This window comes from Electrona antarctica (genome assembly GCF_951216825.1).
Source record: "Electrona antarctica genome assembly, chromosome: 21".
Taxonomy (NCBI): Eukaryota; Metazoa; Chordata; class Actinopteri; order Myctophiformes; family Myctophidae; genus Electrona; species Electrona antarctica.
Genome location: NC_136802.1, coordinates 14,848,205 through 14,866,178, shown reverse-complemented (window position 1 = coordinate 14,866,178; position 17,974 = coordinate 14,848,205). Strand labels below are relative to the sequence as shown.

Below are 17,974 nucleotides of genomic sequence, written 5' to 3'. Positions count from 1 at the left end.
GGTCCGCTATATTATTTCATAAAGTCCACATTTATGTCTGCCTGGCTGGGTTGGGTCTCTCGGAATGTCGGAAATAATTGGATCTCGGTCGGGCTCGGCACCGCCATTTGAAAAAAATCTCGGAACGTGTCGGAATTGGACGAAAGTGTCACGGATCCATTCGGGTTTGGTTTAACAATTTGAAAATGGTTTCAGAACGGCTCAGAATCGGTAAAACTTCACAGATTCATTTGGGACCATTTTTTTTTTACCCATGAAGAGCTCTACTAGGAATGTCCTCGAGGCATGTCCCACTAGGAGGAGACCCCCAGGCAGACCAAGGATGAGATGGAGGGATTACATCGACTCACTGGCCTTGGAACGCCTCGGGATCGCCCAGGAGGAAGTTACTAATGTTGCTCTGGAGAGGGAAATCTGGAGCTCTCTGGTGGATCTGTTGCCCCCACGACCCGACTACAGATAAGCGGTTGAAGATGGATGGATGGATCATGAACAAGTCTTATGTCTTATGAATGTGTTTATAATGCACACGTGGCCTACATGTCTACATTATTTTGAAAATACATGAATTAGTCGGGGAGCAGTGTTGCTTTCTTCGACTAAAACAATGACGAAAAATGATTGTCGACTACCATTTTTCACTGACGAAAGCGAAATACAAACTTGATGTGCCGAGCTAACTTCAGCACCCTGGGCGTGTTCCTGTGGGGCAAACTAAGCTACAAGTCAGTGTCATCAATATGATATGGGTAGGTAAGGCCATTCAAACGAGACAGATACTGTAGAAAAGCTTAAATATGTTCCTTTCAAAATAAATCGGTATCGGTCGATGAATAAAAAAATAAATCGGTGATCAGATCGGCCCCCAAAAAAACCTGATGGAAGTACTGTAGCCCTAATGTGTTTACCTTTGAGGGCATGGTGAACTCCACCTGCAGCCCAGCGGACGACGGGTCCAGGTACACCACCATCAGCATGATGGAGGTGTCTGTGGCGTACTGGTCCAGCCGCTGCAAGTTCTCCTCCGTCCAGGAGTCCTCTGTCACACCCAGCAGCGCCACACGCTTCCTGAACATCTCACGCTACAGAGAGAGGGAGAGAGAGAGAGAGAGAGAGAGAGATAGAGAGAGAGAGAGAGAGAATTAGGATGATACCCACTAATTATCAAAACCCAAGAGCATTGAAATTAATAAACACCTAAAGGAAAGTGAACCAGACGCGCTCCACAAAAAGGCCCTCACACACAGTGAATCCCTGGAAAGATGTCCCCTCAGCCAGCTAGTTCTGGGACTAACACAAGCACAACCACCAGACATTAAAACAAACGGGACTACACCAAATCATAAGAAAACAAAAAGAAAGCTATCTCACACACTGGAAAAGATCTACTCAAAACCAGGGCAAAATGGAATGCTATTTAGCTCTAAACAGAGAAAACACAGTAGCAGAATACTTGAGCACAGTAACTGACCCAAAACTAAGGAAAACATGAACTCGATATAGACTCAGTGAACAGTCTTGCGATTGAGAAAGGCCGCCATAGGCAGACCTGGCTCCCAAGAGAAGACAGACTGTGCACCCACTGCACACAAAACGAGGTAGAGACTGAGCTACACTTCCTAACCGTCTGCCCACTGTACCAACACATCAGAGACATATACTTTCCACGGATTACAATCACTCAAAGAGAGTTTGAAAACATGACTTAATGACAAAAAACTCCCATATCTGTTGGGTGAAGTACAACAATGTGCAAACACAGCAGCGAGATTTGTGAGCTGCTGTGACAGGAGAAGGATGTTAAATGGAATACAAGCACCTTAAGGAATACAAACCATTGTGTGTATAAGATAGTATTACCCATAAGTGTTAATGTAACACAGTTCTGTTTACACCTTTATTTAATTCCTATTTATATCCAATATTTATTTGTAAATACATTGTTTTATTTTGATTGTCTTCTGCTTTGGCAATGTTTGAATTGAATTGAAAGAGACAGAGACAGAGACAGAGACAGACACAGAGAGACAGAGAGACGGGGAGGGAGAGAGAGCGTGTAGTAGTGTACTAAGTACATTTACTCAAGTACTGTACTTAAGTACAACTGAGGTATTTCTACATTACTTCAGTATTTCCAATTATTTCCAATACTTTTACTTCTACTCCACTACATCTCAGAGGCAAATATTATTTTTCTTCACTACATTTATTTGAAAACTTTAGTTACTAGTTAATTTGTAGATTTTTATTATTATTACAAACCATACACCACTTCAGCCTTATACTGTACATTTTGGTTTTTGGCAATTTGAAAATAGGCGATCTACAAGCTCACATACTACTCATACAGTATAATGAGTAGTACTTATGGGACTTTATGCACAGTGTGATGTCAATACTTGTGTACATTTACTCAAGTACATTTAGAATTCTGGACTTTTACTTTTAACAAACTACTTCTATATTGTAGTATTGGTACTTTTACTTTTCAACAATTCCGTACTTTTTACACCACTGACAGCCACAAGTGTCGGCCACCAGTTTGTCTCTCCGCGTCACACGGCCTCCAGTGAAAATGACTTGTGGCCTGTTGCTTTGTCACAGGTGTGGCGTGACCGCAATAACTCAGACGCCCGACAAATCACCGCAGCCGCGGCGGGCGGTCCCTTCCTCTTTACCTGCAATTTCAACACACAGCAGGTGGCCGCCTCCAATTTTACCCAAATGATATCACTATGCAGATTACACGGGCGGGGGACGCCTCGTCGAATAATGCTAACGGGCAGGGTGTGTGTGTGTGTGTGTGTGTTGTGCGCGCGTGTGTACTTGGATTAATATAGTTGTGAGGGCCAAATGTACCCACCAAAGAGCACAATGTCCTGGTCCTCACCAGAGAAATGGAAGTTTTATGGGTAAAACGAAGGATTTGGGAATTGGAGAGTTATACAGTAGTAAGCCTCCAATTAGGAAAAAGATTCAGGTGTGTCTAAGGATTAGACATTTACATGTTAGATTTAGGGTGTTAGGATTAGAGTCATGCCCGACGGATGATTCATAAATTAAAATCACCGTCCTAAAATGTCGATGTCCTCACAAGCATAGTGATGCAAATGTGTGCGTGTGCATGCATGTGATCACTGATCACGCCGCGCCCACTCTCGGCATCTGTTTGGTTTTCAGCGGGGGAGGAGGACCGCGTGTGTGCGTGCACGCACGCACTGTTCACAGCACGGGGTGCGGGTCGTTGCATGTAAAGTGCTACCTCTACCTTCCCTGGCAGAGAGATGTAATTAATGTAATTAATTCAGTTGATGGTGGGAACAGTGACAACAACAGTGACGGAGCATGGGGTTCACTAAGCATGCTCTTGCGATCACAACTTGATCCTCCTATAGCAGTGGCTTTCAACCCTTATCATTACATCAACGTCCATTATTTGCCATTTGTGCCACGGACCACCTTTTGATGAGATTTTAGCCTCCCAGACCCAGTTCATATTTGTTGTCATTGGATACGATTTTGTCCACAATTCCACGCTGAGTTGCTGGTACAATAGGAGAGACAACAGGCAAACATTGATAAAAAAAATATATATACACACCGGTATATATTCTACATTCTCTAACTGACTCTAATTCTCTTGTACATTAAATTTGCAACCAGATCTTATTGTATGTGTTTTTAGATATTTTAGTATTTCAAAGTGTCAGTGATGTCACAGACACTGGCCTCACTTCCTTCCTGCCTGGATTACATGTTGTCTCAGTAAGGGTCTGAGCACACTTTAGATTCCATGCGCGGACAGAAGAAGCTGTGTTTTGAGTTTTTAGACAGCTGGTGGATAGAAATGAAGCTCCACCCACGCTGCAGGTTTCCGCGTCGGCCAGATTCCCGGAAAAGCTTGCCCCAGCGGCATTTGCCGCGTGGGTGGAGCATTCACATCCACCAGCTGTCTAAAAACTCGGAAATGACACAAAACACAGCTTCCTTTGGCCGTGCATGGAAGTTCAAGTTTACCCAGGCTGTAAGACAGCCCTTCCTTTGGTTTAACATCTTGGCTGGGGTACTGCAAGGGGACACCCTAGACCCCTTCCTCTTTCATAGTCCTGGAACTACGCGTTAAGGAAGGCCATCAATGGACGGACCTTGGCCTCACCATAACACCAAGGAGGTCGAGACGACACCCAACAGTAGTCCTGACAGACTTGGACTATGCGGACGACATCAGCCTGCTCTCTGACCACGTGGAACAAGCTCAGGAGCTCCTGACCAGAGTGGAATCAGAGTGTGCCAAGGTTGGCCTCCGGCTGAATGCCAAAAAAACTGAAGTTATCACCTATAACATCTCATCAGAGCATCCACCTCTGACAACAACAGGAGGCACTGCTTTGAAGGAAGTCAAGGACTTCAAGTACCTGGGCTCATGGGTCAACTCAACCGAACAAGACCTGAAAGTGAGGAAGGCACTTGCATGGAGGGCCATAAACGGCATGGCCAGTGTATATGGAACTCCAACCTTTCCCGTCAAACCAAACTCAGCTTCTTCTACGCAACGGTAGAGTCTGTTCTCCTATACGGCAGTGAATGCTGGACCCTGAAGCCAACCCTGCAGAAGTCTCTCGATGGGTGCTACACCAGAATGCTGCGTGCAGCACTCAACATCAGTAAGAGCACACATGTTACCAACACAAATCTGTATGATGGAATGCCAAGGGTGAGCCAGAAAATAGCAGCCAGGAGAATGAGACTAGCAGGACACTGCCAAAGACACCAAGAGCTGCCAGCCAGCAAACTAGTGCTGTGGGAACCAACAAACGGGCACCGGTCACGAGGACGTCCCACGCCAACATACGTGGATGTACTCAAGAACGACGCAGGAGCGCAAAGCACCAACGAGCTGGCCAGATGTATGGACAACCGGGATGACTGGAAGCAACGATGGAGGGCTCGTCTGAGGACGACCTAGAGAGATAGCATATTGTATTATTTATGTATTGAATTTTGTGATAATGCATTGTTGTTTTCCTTCATCTTTCCACTCGCCTGGCGAGGCAGGCAACCCACGCTTCCCCACAGAGAGAGACTTTCCTATGCTCACCCCTACGCACTCACTTTAAATCACGCACACATTGTACACAAGCATTCAGACATTCATACATCAACACATTGTTGACACACGTACATCCTCAAGGACTTCAATGGAAATACGCGCTCAGGTATGTTACGTTTTTTCATCCTTTTTGACAATGGTGGAGCACTGCACTAGAGCCTGGCTACAGTATGTACATTGCAGTTATTGCATTGTATTGTCAATAAAGATAGCAAAGTCAAATATCTGCTGCTATTTTAACCGCTTCATTCCATTGCTATTTTTCTGTCTTTCCGGGGTCTTGACAAGGATTGACAGCAGACAATAGAATATTATACTAAAAATTTAAAAAGCTTGATATTAAACAACACAAAACATGACGTAACCAAACACACACCCATACAAAGCCCATACTCAAGAGTGTAACAAACAAGACAATTCAGTATGAACAAATTGTACATAATATCTGACCCGTTTTTCGGTGTATTTATTTCTCTCTCTTTCCACCTTTCTTGAAACTGCAATGATGAGAAGCTTGTTGTACAACTCTGATGTTGGCATTTAAAGCAACCAAAGGTATGGCTCCCCCATATCTTGCCAGCATGATTGAACCCTACAAACCCTCCCGTGCACTCAGATCAGCCAACGCAGGGAAGCTGGAAGTACCCTCACTAAAAACGCCGGGACAACGCTCCACACGTCCCAAACTCTTCTCCCTTCTGGCCCCAAAACGGTGGAATGCACTTCCTGTTGCAATCAGAACTGCAGCATCACTCCCGATCTTCCGCCGTAGTCTGAAAACCCACCTTTTCAGACTCCATCATGGCCCATAGCACTTACCCTACCCCCCTTAGACAGCACTTCTTAGACTTATATAGCATTTGAAACAGACTTATAGCATGTCATGTAGACAGCACAATAAGTGCATTGTATGTAGTCATAGCACTTCATAGTATATATGTACAGCATAGTATAGCATATATGTATAGTTTATATGTATAGTGTCATTATATAGATATGTTCTAGTTATAGTTTCTATGTATAGTGTCATTATATAGATATGTTCTAGTCACGTTCTTAGGTTACGCATGTTTCGCGATAAATGCATTTTACATATGTGATGTATTCCCATGCTTTTTGTTCTTGCTTAATGTAAGTCGCTCTGGATTAAGAGCGTCTGCTAAATACCTAAATTGTAAATTGTACAACAAAGAATTGTACTCACTTTTGTTATTACACCTGTGATTCAGCTATGTTTTTGTGCATATTCCAAAAAACTCAAACCAATCTGAAACTAACTGACCACTTTGGAAGGTGGTGTGAGTACTGAGTATATGACATAATATGACAAATAGCTAAATATCTTCCATTTTAATTATTTTTGCCTATAGTGACATGCCCATAAAGGGAAGCCAGATTGGGTTAGTGTATCGTGAACACAAGGCTATCCACATTGAATTCACTCTTTACCATTGTATTTTATCCCTTGCCGTAGACAGATCGCCCTGTGCTGACCCAAAAATGTACAATAGCGTGAACAGAAAGAGGACGCTTTTCAAATAGACTGACAAGGTGAACGCAAAAAAGAACTCAGTCCCTTTTCATTTCATCCACTTCTAAGTTCTCGGTCCACTAGTTTGGTTTTCGTTTAAAAGGGGACTAGTAAAAACACCCTGTCTTGCAGGCATTATTCTGCTTGCTTCTACACAGTGTCACCCCAGATATGAGCTGAAACTCGCCGCCGGCTCTTTTAAAGCGAAGGAAAGTGTGAGCTTTAAAGAAAGAAAAACATGAGAAGGATGGGTAGATAGATATTCGCAGAAGCACCGGTGGGGTAGTTCAGGTTCACGGCCCGTTGTATTACAGTTTGCGAATAACCGCGATAAGCTGTGGTGTCACCCGCTGCAACCAAAGCGTAGCTAAATGACGGATGCATAAAGGGTGATTCAATAAATATTCAATTCGTTCCGCCTTTGAGAAAAAGTTTATAGTTTCAGTTGCCGGGGATAGACAACAGCCTCTCTGTGCCAAGAGAAAGCGAAGGTGCCCCCTCATCTAATCTGTGAAGTCATGCCAATGTGCTGAGAATCAATTACAAAATATGGAAAAGTTGACTCGGAGTCGGGTGTTGGGTACTTTCTGCGGATAAGTGTAATTTTCTGCTCGAGCAGGGATATCAATACCATAGGATGAGGTTCAATTGGTCGTAAAAGCTTTAACAAACATATGGGCCCGCACACTCAAGTCTCCCATTTAGCGTTTATGGACGCGTTCCAGCACAGAGCATGTGGTTGATAACTTTTTTTTTTTACGTGGGCCTGTGTTTTTGGTTTCTATGGTTCTCTGGATTTGGGAAGAGGGGCTTGTTACATGTTCACAAATACTGATTGGGTCGACCCCGATCACAGCAATAACATATGTGAAGTATTAAGTTCAGAGCAAATATTTAAAGTGAAAATGAAAGTTGTATGGCATATTTTATACGTGGTTGTGTGACGCTATCACAAGCCGAAAGTTGCCGATCTACAAGCTGAGACACGCTCCACGTCCACGGCGTGCTCTGAGCTTGCGACACTGATGTATGACGGATCATAGATTAAGCATTCGAACGTTGGGGAGAAAAACGGCAGCGCGGCTCTGACTTCCTGCTTAAAGCCGAGGGCTGTTACATTATACTTGACGTCCAGCTGCAATGCTCATTTAGCGTAACCCTACCGTTGGCCCATATCAAAATGCCACCACCGGTGGTTTCGGGAGGAAAGGCTAACAATCAATTTTTCACCGTTGACAAAGTCTCCATTAGCAGCTTGATGGCTTTACCTGGCTGATGTGCAGTTCCTGAAACTCTTCTTCCACCACCGCAAGGCCATTATTCACTTCTTCTTCTGAATGACTCTCCTCTGTGACTGATGGAAGCACACACACACACACACACACACACACACACACACACACACACAATTACTATACTAGGACATCAACCTTTTAGTAGCAATTTAACACACGTAGGCATGAAAAGGTATACCATATTACCGCGGCATCAACAGCCACAGCATTGATACCATTAGATTTGTGTGCTTGCAGTATTTAATGATTTCTTTTAATATGTGCATAATGTGTGCATATGCATTATGCATATGCATAATGTGTGCATATGCTGCCATATTTGTGATTATTTTGAGCACAATCATTACTTTTGACAGCAGTTTGGGGTTCAAGTCACGTTGCGACTTTTTGTTCTTTAGAATGTTTACCAACAGATAGAGACAGTACAAACATACTTTAGATCTTCACAGAAGGTCTCTACAATACAGTATAGTAAATGTTACGGTCCGTAGTACCAAAAAAAGAAAGTCCCTCAAAAAGAATCAAAACATTTGTATTATTATTATTATTATTATTATTTTATACTGTGGTATACTGTATTTTGTTTGATACCATAGTACCATACTGTAAAATCTCATAACGCTACATGTAGATCATAATAACAGACATAACAACAACCCTTTTTCTTCTGAAGACCAGGAAAATGGTAAATGGTCAAATTTAGCGCTTTTATCCAAAGCGCTTTACACAACAACATGTGCATTACATTCACCCATACACTCACTGATGGCGGAGGAAACCATGCAGGGCACCAACGTGCTCATCGGGGGGAATTAGGGGTTCAGTGTCTTGCTCAAGGACAGTTCAACACTAACTCTGGGCCCGGGGAGCCCGGCATTGAACTGGGAACCTTCCGGTTCCCATCTAGCCACTCTACCCCTGATCCACTGCCGCCCATAATGGTCCTGACAACTCGTCGATACATTTGGCCCTCACAACTTAAGTATAGTAATACTAGTACGCGCGCACGCGCACGCACACACACACACACACACACACACACACACACACACACACACACACACACACACACACACACACACACACACACACACACACACACACACACACACACACACACACACACACACACACACACACACACACACACACACACACACACACACACACACACACACACAGCAACAAGACATTATGAAAAGCCTCTGGAAATGCAGTGACGCAGCGACACCAATTTTCATAAATACATCTGGTTCGCATTGTCAGAATAATGTAGCCTCTCTCTTTTTTGTGATTATTTTGAGCACAATCATTACTTTTGACAGCAGTTTGGGGTTCAAGGTTGATATAATTGTGCTGAGCTCTGCTGTGCTATTGTATAAATCAAGATTTAAAAAAATTACAGACAGCTGATGAAAAGAACAGGAGAATTGTTTGTCAAAATGTGCACAGGCAATCATGTAATTGCATAATTGGGTATTTTGGAAAAGTATTTACAGGATAATTATGCTATAGCTTGTCACTTCAATACTTTCCTGGAGACCATATCAAAGCAAGTATTCATAACATTAAGCTGTGTGTGTGTGTGTGTGTGTGTGTGGGGGGGGTGTTTATGGGCAACACATGGCCTATATACGTATACACTGTACTGTACATACAGTGGTGGAAACTAACTAAGTACATTTACTTACTGCAAGTACTGTACAATTTTGAGGTATTTGTAATTCACTTGAGTATTTCCAATTTCCAATACTTGTACTCCACTACATCTCCGAACCAAATATTGCACTTTTACTCCACTACATTTATTTGAAAACTTTAGTTTTTTAGCATTAACAAGAGCTTGTGACTAAATAACTACATCGGTGCAGCTACGATATAGTATGTGTGCTATATATTTTTGTGGGCTCTATATACAGTACCTTCAGGGGGCGATGTGTCCAGGACCTCTTCGGGGAGGGCAGCAGGCCTGGGGGTCGGTGGGGGGGCAGCAGGGCTGCGGGGGGCTGTGGGGGTCACGCTGGCTCTGGTGCTTCTCCTCTTGGACTTGGCGCTGCTGTTGCTGCTGCTGCTGGCGGACCCCCGCGGCTTCCCCGGGGGACGTGGCCGTGCGTCTGCCATGGGGGTCCTATAATGGCATCGGCAAGCACAGAAGAGAAAAAAAGAAAAAGGTGTAAGAGCACAGGGCTGGATGAAAGGGTGCGAGTTGTGATCTTGTAGATCTGCTTTTGTCAGCAATCTTCATGACGTGCCCAAAATAGGGACAGCAGGATAAAGGTAGGTGCGTGCGTGCGTGCGTGCGTGCGTGCGTGCGTGCGTGCGTGCGTGCGTGCGTGCGTGCGTGCGTGCGTGCGTGCGTGCGTGCGTGCGTGCGTGAGACTTGGCTCTCCCTGAGTCATTTGGAAAAAAGAGCTGTTTCTTTTGCACCTCAGCTAACAACATAGCAAATTTGACACAACAAAGTACAAGTAGATAGGCTGTACAATATAAATCAAACATTAAATATGAGCACGCATATTCATGACAAATAGGCCTATAGGATACCAATTTTAATTAAACAATAAGCAATTAGATTCAATCACATAACCGGAAAACCCATATTTTGTTAAAACAGAAAATCACAGAATCAATTCTCATTAACATGTCAAGTCTAGATGCACAATAGCATTAAAAGGCAACACTGCAGTTACCATAGCAACCACACAAGCTAGACTTAACATAGCTACACTAAAGTGGTGTGAATGAATGCACTGGCTATGAGGCTACATCCTTTCATTAAGCACTAAATAGACTCGGTAGCATTTTCAAAAGAAACCTCATCTCCATACCTGTGGTGATAATTGCAAATGCACAAACACATCAGCTGTGTTTATGTGCACATGTGTGTGTGTGTGTGTGTGTGTGTGTGTGTGTGGACATAAATAAATTATTAAGTGTGCGTGTTCGTGCGCGTGTCATTCTTGGCTCCCAATGGCTCACCTGATAGTTCAACAACAGAAATAATAACTATTTTGTCCAATTCAGTGTGCCGCAGATTTGCTGCATGTCACTTCCCAAATCTCTCTCCCGTTTCCAATCTCTCTCAGTGTCCTATCAAAATAAAGACGAAATAGCTCAAAAACTTCTATTCCACTTATAATTTTCTTTCAGTGAGCCAAAAACTCTGCCATATGTCAAACAAACTACAAACCAGGGCAACATGGGAAATGGACGCATCTGAAGTCCCGGCTTGTGTTGACTACAATATGTATGAAGCACCTGTGTGACTCGCGCCTAGCGCTTGCCTACTGTGTCCCTGCCAAAAACAACAGATATACAAGCTCTCAATGCCTCACGGTGCAACACGTTGTGAGCTTGAAGATCTGCTCTTTTTGGCGGGTGGCCGAAAGTATAAATCAGACTTATGTCAAAGGGCCCTGCCCCGCTAACCTGACTCCGCCAGATGGGGCAGCAGAGAGTACACTGGGTTCCCCCCTCCTGCTCCCATCTGGGAACTCTCAGGCAGACTTGATGCTCCGGCCACAAAACGGCCTGGCCAATCAGCGTCAGCTAGAGGCGGGATCAAGGCATACACAGTGCTGCCTACCCAGTGTACTCTCTGCTGCCCCATCTGGCGGAGTCAGGTTACTGCGGGCCTGCCCCACCCCGCAGACTTCTGCATCATGCCTTGGAAAAGGCCAGCAGAGTTCAATATTAAACTGCCCCCCTTTTCCACTACACCCGATTGACAGGCTCCCCATGGGCTGAGTGCTGAACAATTTGCGGGCAAATGGAGCTGCAGGCAGGCGGAAAATTCAGAGACAAAAGTAATAAAATGCTGGAGTCAACAACTTCATGAACTATTTATCTTGGTAGGACTGATATGTCTCCCTCTCCCTCAGTTATTTCTTTGCGTTCTGCTTCGCCACAACCACGCCACTTGTCAAAGCCCACAGCAGCGGTCCACTTCTTTATTGAAACTTTGATTCCCCCCAAGTTGTCACTTTCTAACGACTGTGTGCAATAAAGGATACAGGTTATTGTTGGAGGGGAGGGGAGGGGGGGGGGGGGGGGGAAGGGAGGAGAAAGAGTAATGAAAAAAGAAACATTCGCACCGGAGAGACGGAACGCCAGCGTGGCAACTTCACACGGCAGGTAAGTTGACAGTGATCAATAACATTAATATTGGCTGCAGGAGAGACAGTGTGCTGGAGGCAGATTAACTACCTGCTGCTGGAAAACACAATGGACTTACAGACAGAGAAGAGCTATTGCTACAGTAGGTGCTTAGTGAGAGTCTGTCTGTCTGTTCTCCAGTCTCCCACACGTCACCGCATTACTCATCCCTTGGTAAAAAACACATTATTATGTCAGGCTATATGACAGGTTTTTTTTTTGTCAATACCTTATTGCCTTTGTGGAATGTGCATGTGCTGCTATACAGTATGTGTAACTTCAAAAACAGATATAGCCAGGGATGGAGAGTACTCAACCCCCCCAGTACTTGGAAAGTTAAGTTGCTCAGTCAAATTTGTATTTCAGTTAATCCATTTTAGACCTGAGTTAAAAACATTCACTTTGAAAGAATATATATTTAAAAGATTTGCGCCACATTTTTACGATTTTTCAAAAATAGCAGACCTACAAGTTCATAGCGTGGCACTCGGTGCCGCGCTATGAGCTTGTAGATCTGCTATTTTTCAATAGCTAAAGTATACCTAAAGTATACCACCCAAAATGGGTTCAAGTGGCACTACATAACTTTTCTTTTAAATGAATAAAATGTAATTTTGTTCAATCTGTATGGAGAGTATGTTACATAATTATATAACTTGGTTGTATTTTCTCACCCTGCTCTTCTAATTGGGACATTTAGATTGTGCCAACTGTCATATGTCTCACCTAGACAGAATCTGACACGAATTTTGACCTGTTGGTCAAGATTCAATTTATCCCATGAGCAAACTTAGGCAGGCTCTATTAGCTCAATGGTAAACATAAAAGTATTCAAAAGTGGTGTACATTGTCTTGTGAATATCAGTTGCTGTATTCAAATGTACTCACTTCAAGTTCTCACCAAAGTACAAATGGAAACAAATGAACCCTAACGGGTCCATTTGGTTCCATTTGTACGCTCTCAGAGTTAAAATAACATTGATTTTACATTATAAATTGGGGGTCCCAGAGATAGAAATGCCATTAAATGGGGGGTCCATAGACTAAATGCATGTCAAACTGGGGGTCCTTGAGGGGTCCTTGAAATTAAACAGGTTGAAAATCACTGCTAGAGCCATAAAACTCTTCTCTTATGGATGGCCCCTGGCATATATTTTCAAATGGGGGTCCGCGGGCTAATTAGTGTCAATTTGGGGGTCCTTGACATGAAAAAGTTTGGGAACCACTGGTCTAGTTAGTTCGTTAGTTGTCCAGTGTCCACCAGTGCATAGTGTGTTGTTTTCCAGTCTCCTCTCCCATGCATGACACCATTCTCTCGTCCCTTGATAACACCCATTATAACTTCAGACTACGACTGTACTGTACCTTATTGTCTTCGTGGAGTGCAGCAGGTGTAACTTTAAAAACTAATATATTAGCTAGCCTATAGCAATTAGCAGCTACTGTTGTCATCAGTTCAGGTAAAAACTGGAGTCCTGCCAACTGAGAACCACGAAAAACTAAGCTATCTGGTGTTTTCTAAAACGTTAAAATGTCCGTGTCAATCGTCAAAGTATATAAAAGTTCAAATGTTGTAGCTTCATAAAAAACATAACTTTCTAAACTGGCGTTGTCTGACCACGCAACAAAGCTGCTGCTAATTGCCCTGGCACAACACCGGTGTGTAGACTCATCTCCATAGAAACTGACGCATACATGGGGTAGTTTTTTTTGCCCATGCTGGAACTGGTAAGCAATGGTTCTGCTATATTATTTTAATTACTTTGACCTATTTAACATTTTATAGCTGCATATTCAGTGTTAAACTAGTCCACTGACTCCACTTAGAGGATCATGGCACGTGAGCTGTAGCAAAATGCATCTGTAGTGAAATATTTCAAAAATATCCAGGATTACAGGCTAAGAGTAATACCTCAAGTCACATAAGTTAGAATTGATTGGAAAATGTTTAGCCTGCTATAAAATGATATTTCTAAAATAAATAATTGCATAGTAGATAAAGCATCAATAACTTGTTGAGAAAATTGCATGGTTACATTATTTATTTTTCAATGTGTCTCCTCACCAGTTCAAAAGAGCCCTGAAATCACTTATCTTTAACCAGCCAATATTTTCCATATTTGTTGTGTATGGGCCCAATCAATATTTTTCAAATTAGTATTATCGTTGATGTCGTTGTTTCTTTCCTTTTCTTTACTGTGTGTGTGTGTGTGTGTGTGTGTGTGTGTGTGTGTGTGTGTGTGTGTGTGTGTGTGTGTGTGTGTGTGTGTGTGTGTGTGTGGCGCGTGCGCGCGTGTACATATTTTGAAGAAAATCTGGGAGACTTTTGCATTCAGTAATTGGGTCTTATGATCAAAATAATAACATTATAATAGATTGGTGTGTAAAAAAAGAAAAGGAAATCAATAGTGACTATGGACATAATGACCCCTGGCTCCTGACCTATAGACCACATGGTCCGTAAACCGTTGGTTATTTGGTTCCCAAGGCTATATTACTTATACTTTCAACCTGGCATCCCTATTTTGGGCATGGCAAAACCCCAAAAAGAGTGAAAATAGCCAATCTACAAGGTCACAAATATGAGCTAGACTAGCTATTTTCGCTATCTGTCATACAAATAGGCTAGGGCTCAAGTGGTCAAAACTAGAGGCCTACTAGCCTGATTATCAGACTGTAGCTTTCTTGAGACGCAGTCCACTCAGAGAGTGGGCGGGGTCTTTGGGCTGGATCCAGGCTAGGCCACCCTGGGCAAGACCTACGCTGAAAAGACTATCATCGGAAGTTGCGGGATTTTAGCGGAAGTATCTCCCAAGGAAATGACGTTGATGCTTTACAAATCAGTTTACATTCTCCGCAAATGAAACAAGTGTTGTGATTGGTCGGGGAAATATCGTATCCGGGGGAAATACATCTGATGGATGTTCCGGAGGATACGTACGCCGATAGCTTCTTTGCCTTACGTTGTGACCAGGCTCTTCTTTTCGCAGAAAAGTAAGCCTGGGACCGAGGCTAAGGCTAGGCCTATACTGTAGCTATAGCTGTGTGGGCGATTGTTTTACTTTTGTGTTACTCGTCGTGGACCCCAGGGCTCCTAAAATGCTTTAAAGATAACGTTTAAGTGTTACATATAAACAATAATTTGGTTAATTTATGGCTGACGGGGATTTTATAGATATCTTTTGTATTTAGACAAGCTGCGGCTCAAACAAATTCGTCATCGCAATCTCACAAATTACACCCATGTTGTTATAAGTTCCCTGTTATCCTTTCTAAATGTCAACATGATGCAGTGACATTCCCTTTTAAGTGCTTGCACATGTTCAAAAAAACTGGCATTTTTGTATACCCCACGTAGCCGAGCACATCGTCACTGTCGGGTGAAGACCTCGATTGTCCAAAACAGTAGCCTTTCAGGATTCAAATTGGAAAAATAGCAAAAGTAGCAGATCGACAAGCTTGAAATGCGTCGCTTCGCGCGCGTTTCGAGCATGTGGATCGGCTCCTTTTGACACCACTGTGTGACGCTGTAGTGTGTACAAGTAGGGCGTTCATTTACAAAATATGAAATGAAAAATAAATTAAGATAAAAGCAAAAAGGTATGACATATGGAGATAAGTGGTTTCTGCCCGACATACTCTATCTCAAGGCATTTAACGAGACCACCAGACTGTAAATAGAAGTGCACCTGTTCCATTTAGGCTCTATCTGCTGGGTGACCCCTTGAGAAACGGAGCCACTTGTGTCTTTTAACTGTAAAACGATAAGTACTGTCACTCTTCTGCTGCTCGCTTGCATTTCTTCCTCTTATTCAAGGGATTGAAACCCAAAGAGGCAGGAGGGAGGAGGGCGCTTTCAGGGTCAATCTTCTTTTTTTTTTCATCATCTCCAATTTAAAAACAGATTAGACCTTAAATTATGTTTAGAAAAAAGCTCTTTTCAAAAGGGGTGAAGCTCTGCTCTTGGTGATAGTGTCAAGCCATCACTCTGCACTCATAATATGGTTCAACTCTATTACCCATATCGCCAAACAAGGCTGTGCCCTATGGCCACAGAGTATGCTGCAGGAAACTCAATAACCCCTCAATAACATTCAGCAAACAGAATTAAATCGCAGCGTGGTTCCCTCAAAAGATTTAGTCTGAATAAAATTGGCCTTCAACTCCAACCGCCAATAAGACTTGAGGGGCTATAGCAGGCAGCACAACCGGCTGAATAAATATACTTGGGTATCGGGTGATAGGATCCATCACTTTAAAACAAAGCAATTATTTGTTTTGTTTTCTGTGCAGGAATTCGCACGGAAGCCGAAGCTGAAGGCAATGTTGCACACCTTCATTTGGTGCCGCCGGTCATCAGCAGTCATTTTAATGGTTTAGTGCTGCTCTGTGCAAGTAATTTCATTCGGATCAGCGATTCCCAACCTGTGGGCTGGGGCTCACTGGTGTGGCCGTGACGATATTGCAAGTGGGTCTCCAAAGTATTGGCCAAACAAGATTGTAATGATGTTAAAACATTAACTTCAGGCCTGGGCCGTGGCTCAGCGGTCCAGGCACCTTGGCTGGTAATCCAGTCTGGTAATGCATGTATAGTTGGCAGTGTGGCTCTGCTCATGTGATATTACAGATTACCTGTGCAATTAACATGCACAATCTGAGATCACAAACCCCACAGAGCAGAGCACAAGATCAAGACCTTACATGAACAAAATAACAACTTCAATTGTATACCATATCACATAGATACATATCACATACAATCCATAAATCACAATATAATCAAATGAATCACCCATTACAAAACTGGATAGTGGAGACCACATACCGGTATCATAGTGTAGGCTATACAGTGCTGCGTTGCTACTCGCCCATTGGGCCATGGCTCTTTAGTCGACTGGTAACGTACAGGCCTGTGGAATGGGGAACCCGGGTTCGCCTCCCGGCTGAGGCTACATTGGTGGCAGCGGTGTGTATGGGTAACCTCTGCATGTATGTTCCCGGGCGGCACAGACCCTAACCTAGTAGTCGACAGCTCCGCATGGACACGCTTCCAGGTTAGGGGACAACTGTAGGCTGCGTTGCTACTCGCCCATTGGGCCATATGGCTCTTTAGTCGGCTGGTAACGTACAGTACGTGCCTGTGGAATGGGGAACCCGGGTTCCCCATACATGTGGAATGGGGAACCCGGGTTCCCCATACATGCCTCTGTCCTTTATTTCTTGTCTGTTACAGTAGTTTGTTTGTATTTTCTACATTATGCGTTGTCTACATAATTTGCATACTTTCCAATCAGTAGTAGTGGTAATACTAATTACTTCTAATTCAGTCCTATAGGCCTATATATACTCACTGTATTCTTGTTTGGATATTACAAGTTGCAGGGTTTGGTATCCATTGTGGGGTTTTTTTTGCTTCCCATAACGTATAGTATATGTATAAAATTAAAATTGAGTTCAGCATCTGAAGAGGACTTGAGCAGGGATTATATGGACAATGCAAATGTAACACCAGACACCATTAAATCACCAGCTTATAGAATTCCATTTTGGAATTTCAATCAAGAGAGAAAATTGCATCCACACAACCAGGACCAGCCACTTGGTATTAAACTGCAGGCTACAAATCAGACACTGAGAAATATTTGGGTGCATCGGGTTGCGTTGTGAGCTTTATATGAGTGGTGAGTCGCTTATCACCACGGAGTGACGTCATGTAGTTTTCACGATGACTGCGGTTGGTCACCTTATTTATCTCCTAAAACTGGAGTATGAATGCCCATCAAGAGGAACAAGACCACTCACATTTCCAGATGTTCCGAGTAGGGAACAGGACTCACTGTGGGAATGAACTAGACCACCAGTCCAAGCAGCTTATCGTGTCAC

General features: G+C 43.3%; 1 protein-coding gene across 1 annotated transcript in view; it reads right to left on the bottom strand.

Annotated features, from left to right (window-relative positions):
- LOC306913850 (dynein axonemal heavy chain 2-like) overlaps window positions 1-13,724 on the bottom strand; it is a gene marked incomplete at its 3' end in the record, with an annotated part of 263,300 nt that extends 249,576 nt beyond the window's left edge. Inside the window, exons 1-4 of the mRNA XM_079490662.1 lie at window positions 13,457-13,724; window positions 9,859-10,064; window positions 7,910-7,995; window positions 909-1,082 (exon numbers count right to left, since the gene is read on the bottom strand). Coding sequence (XP_079346788.1) covers window positions 909-1,082; window positions 7,910-7,995; window positions 9,859-10,057 — 459 coding nt within the window. The 5' untranslated portion in view covers window positions 10,058-10,064; window positions 13,457-13,724. The remainder of the gene's footprint in view (window positions 1-908; window positions 1,083-7,909; window positions 7,996-9,858; window positions 10,065-13,456) is intronic.
- Window positions 13,725-17,974: the final 4,250 nt, after the last annotated feature.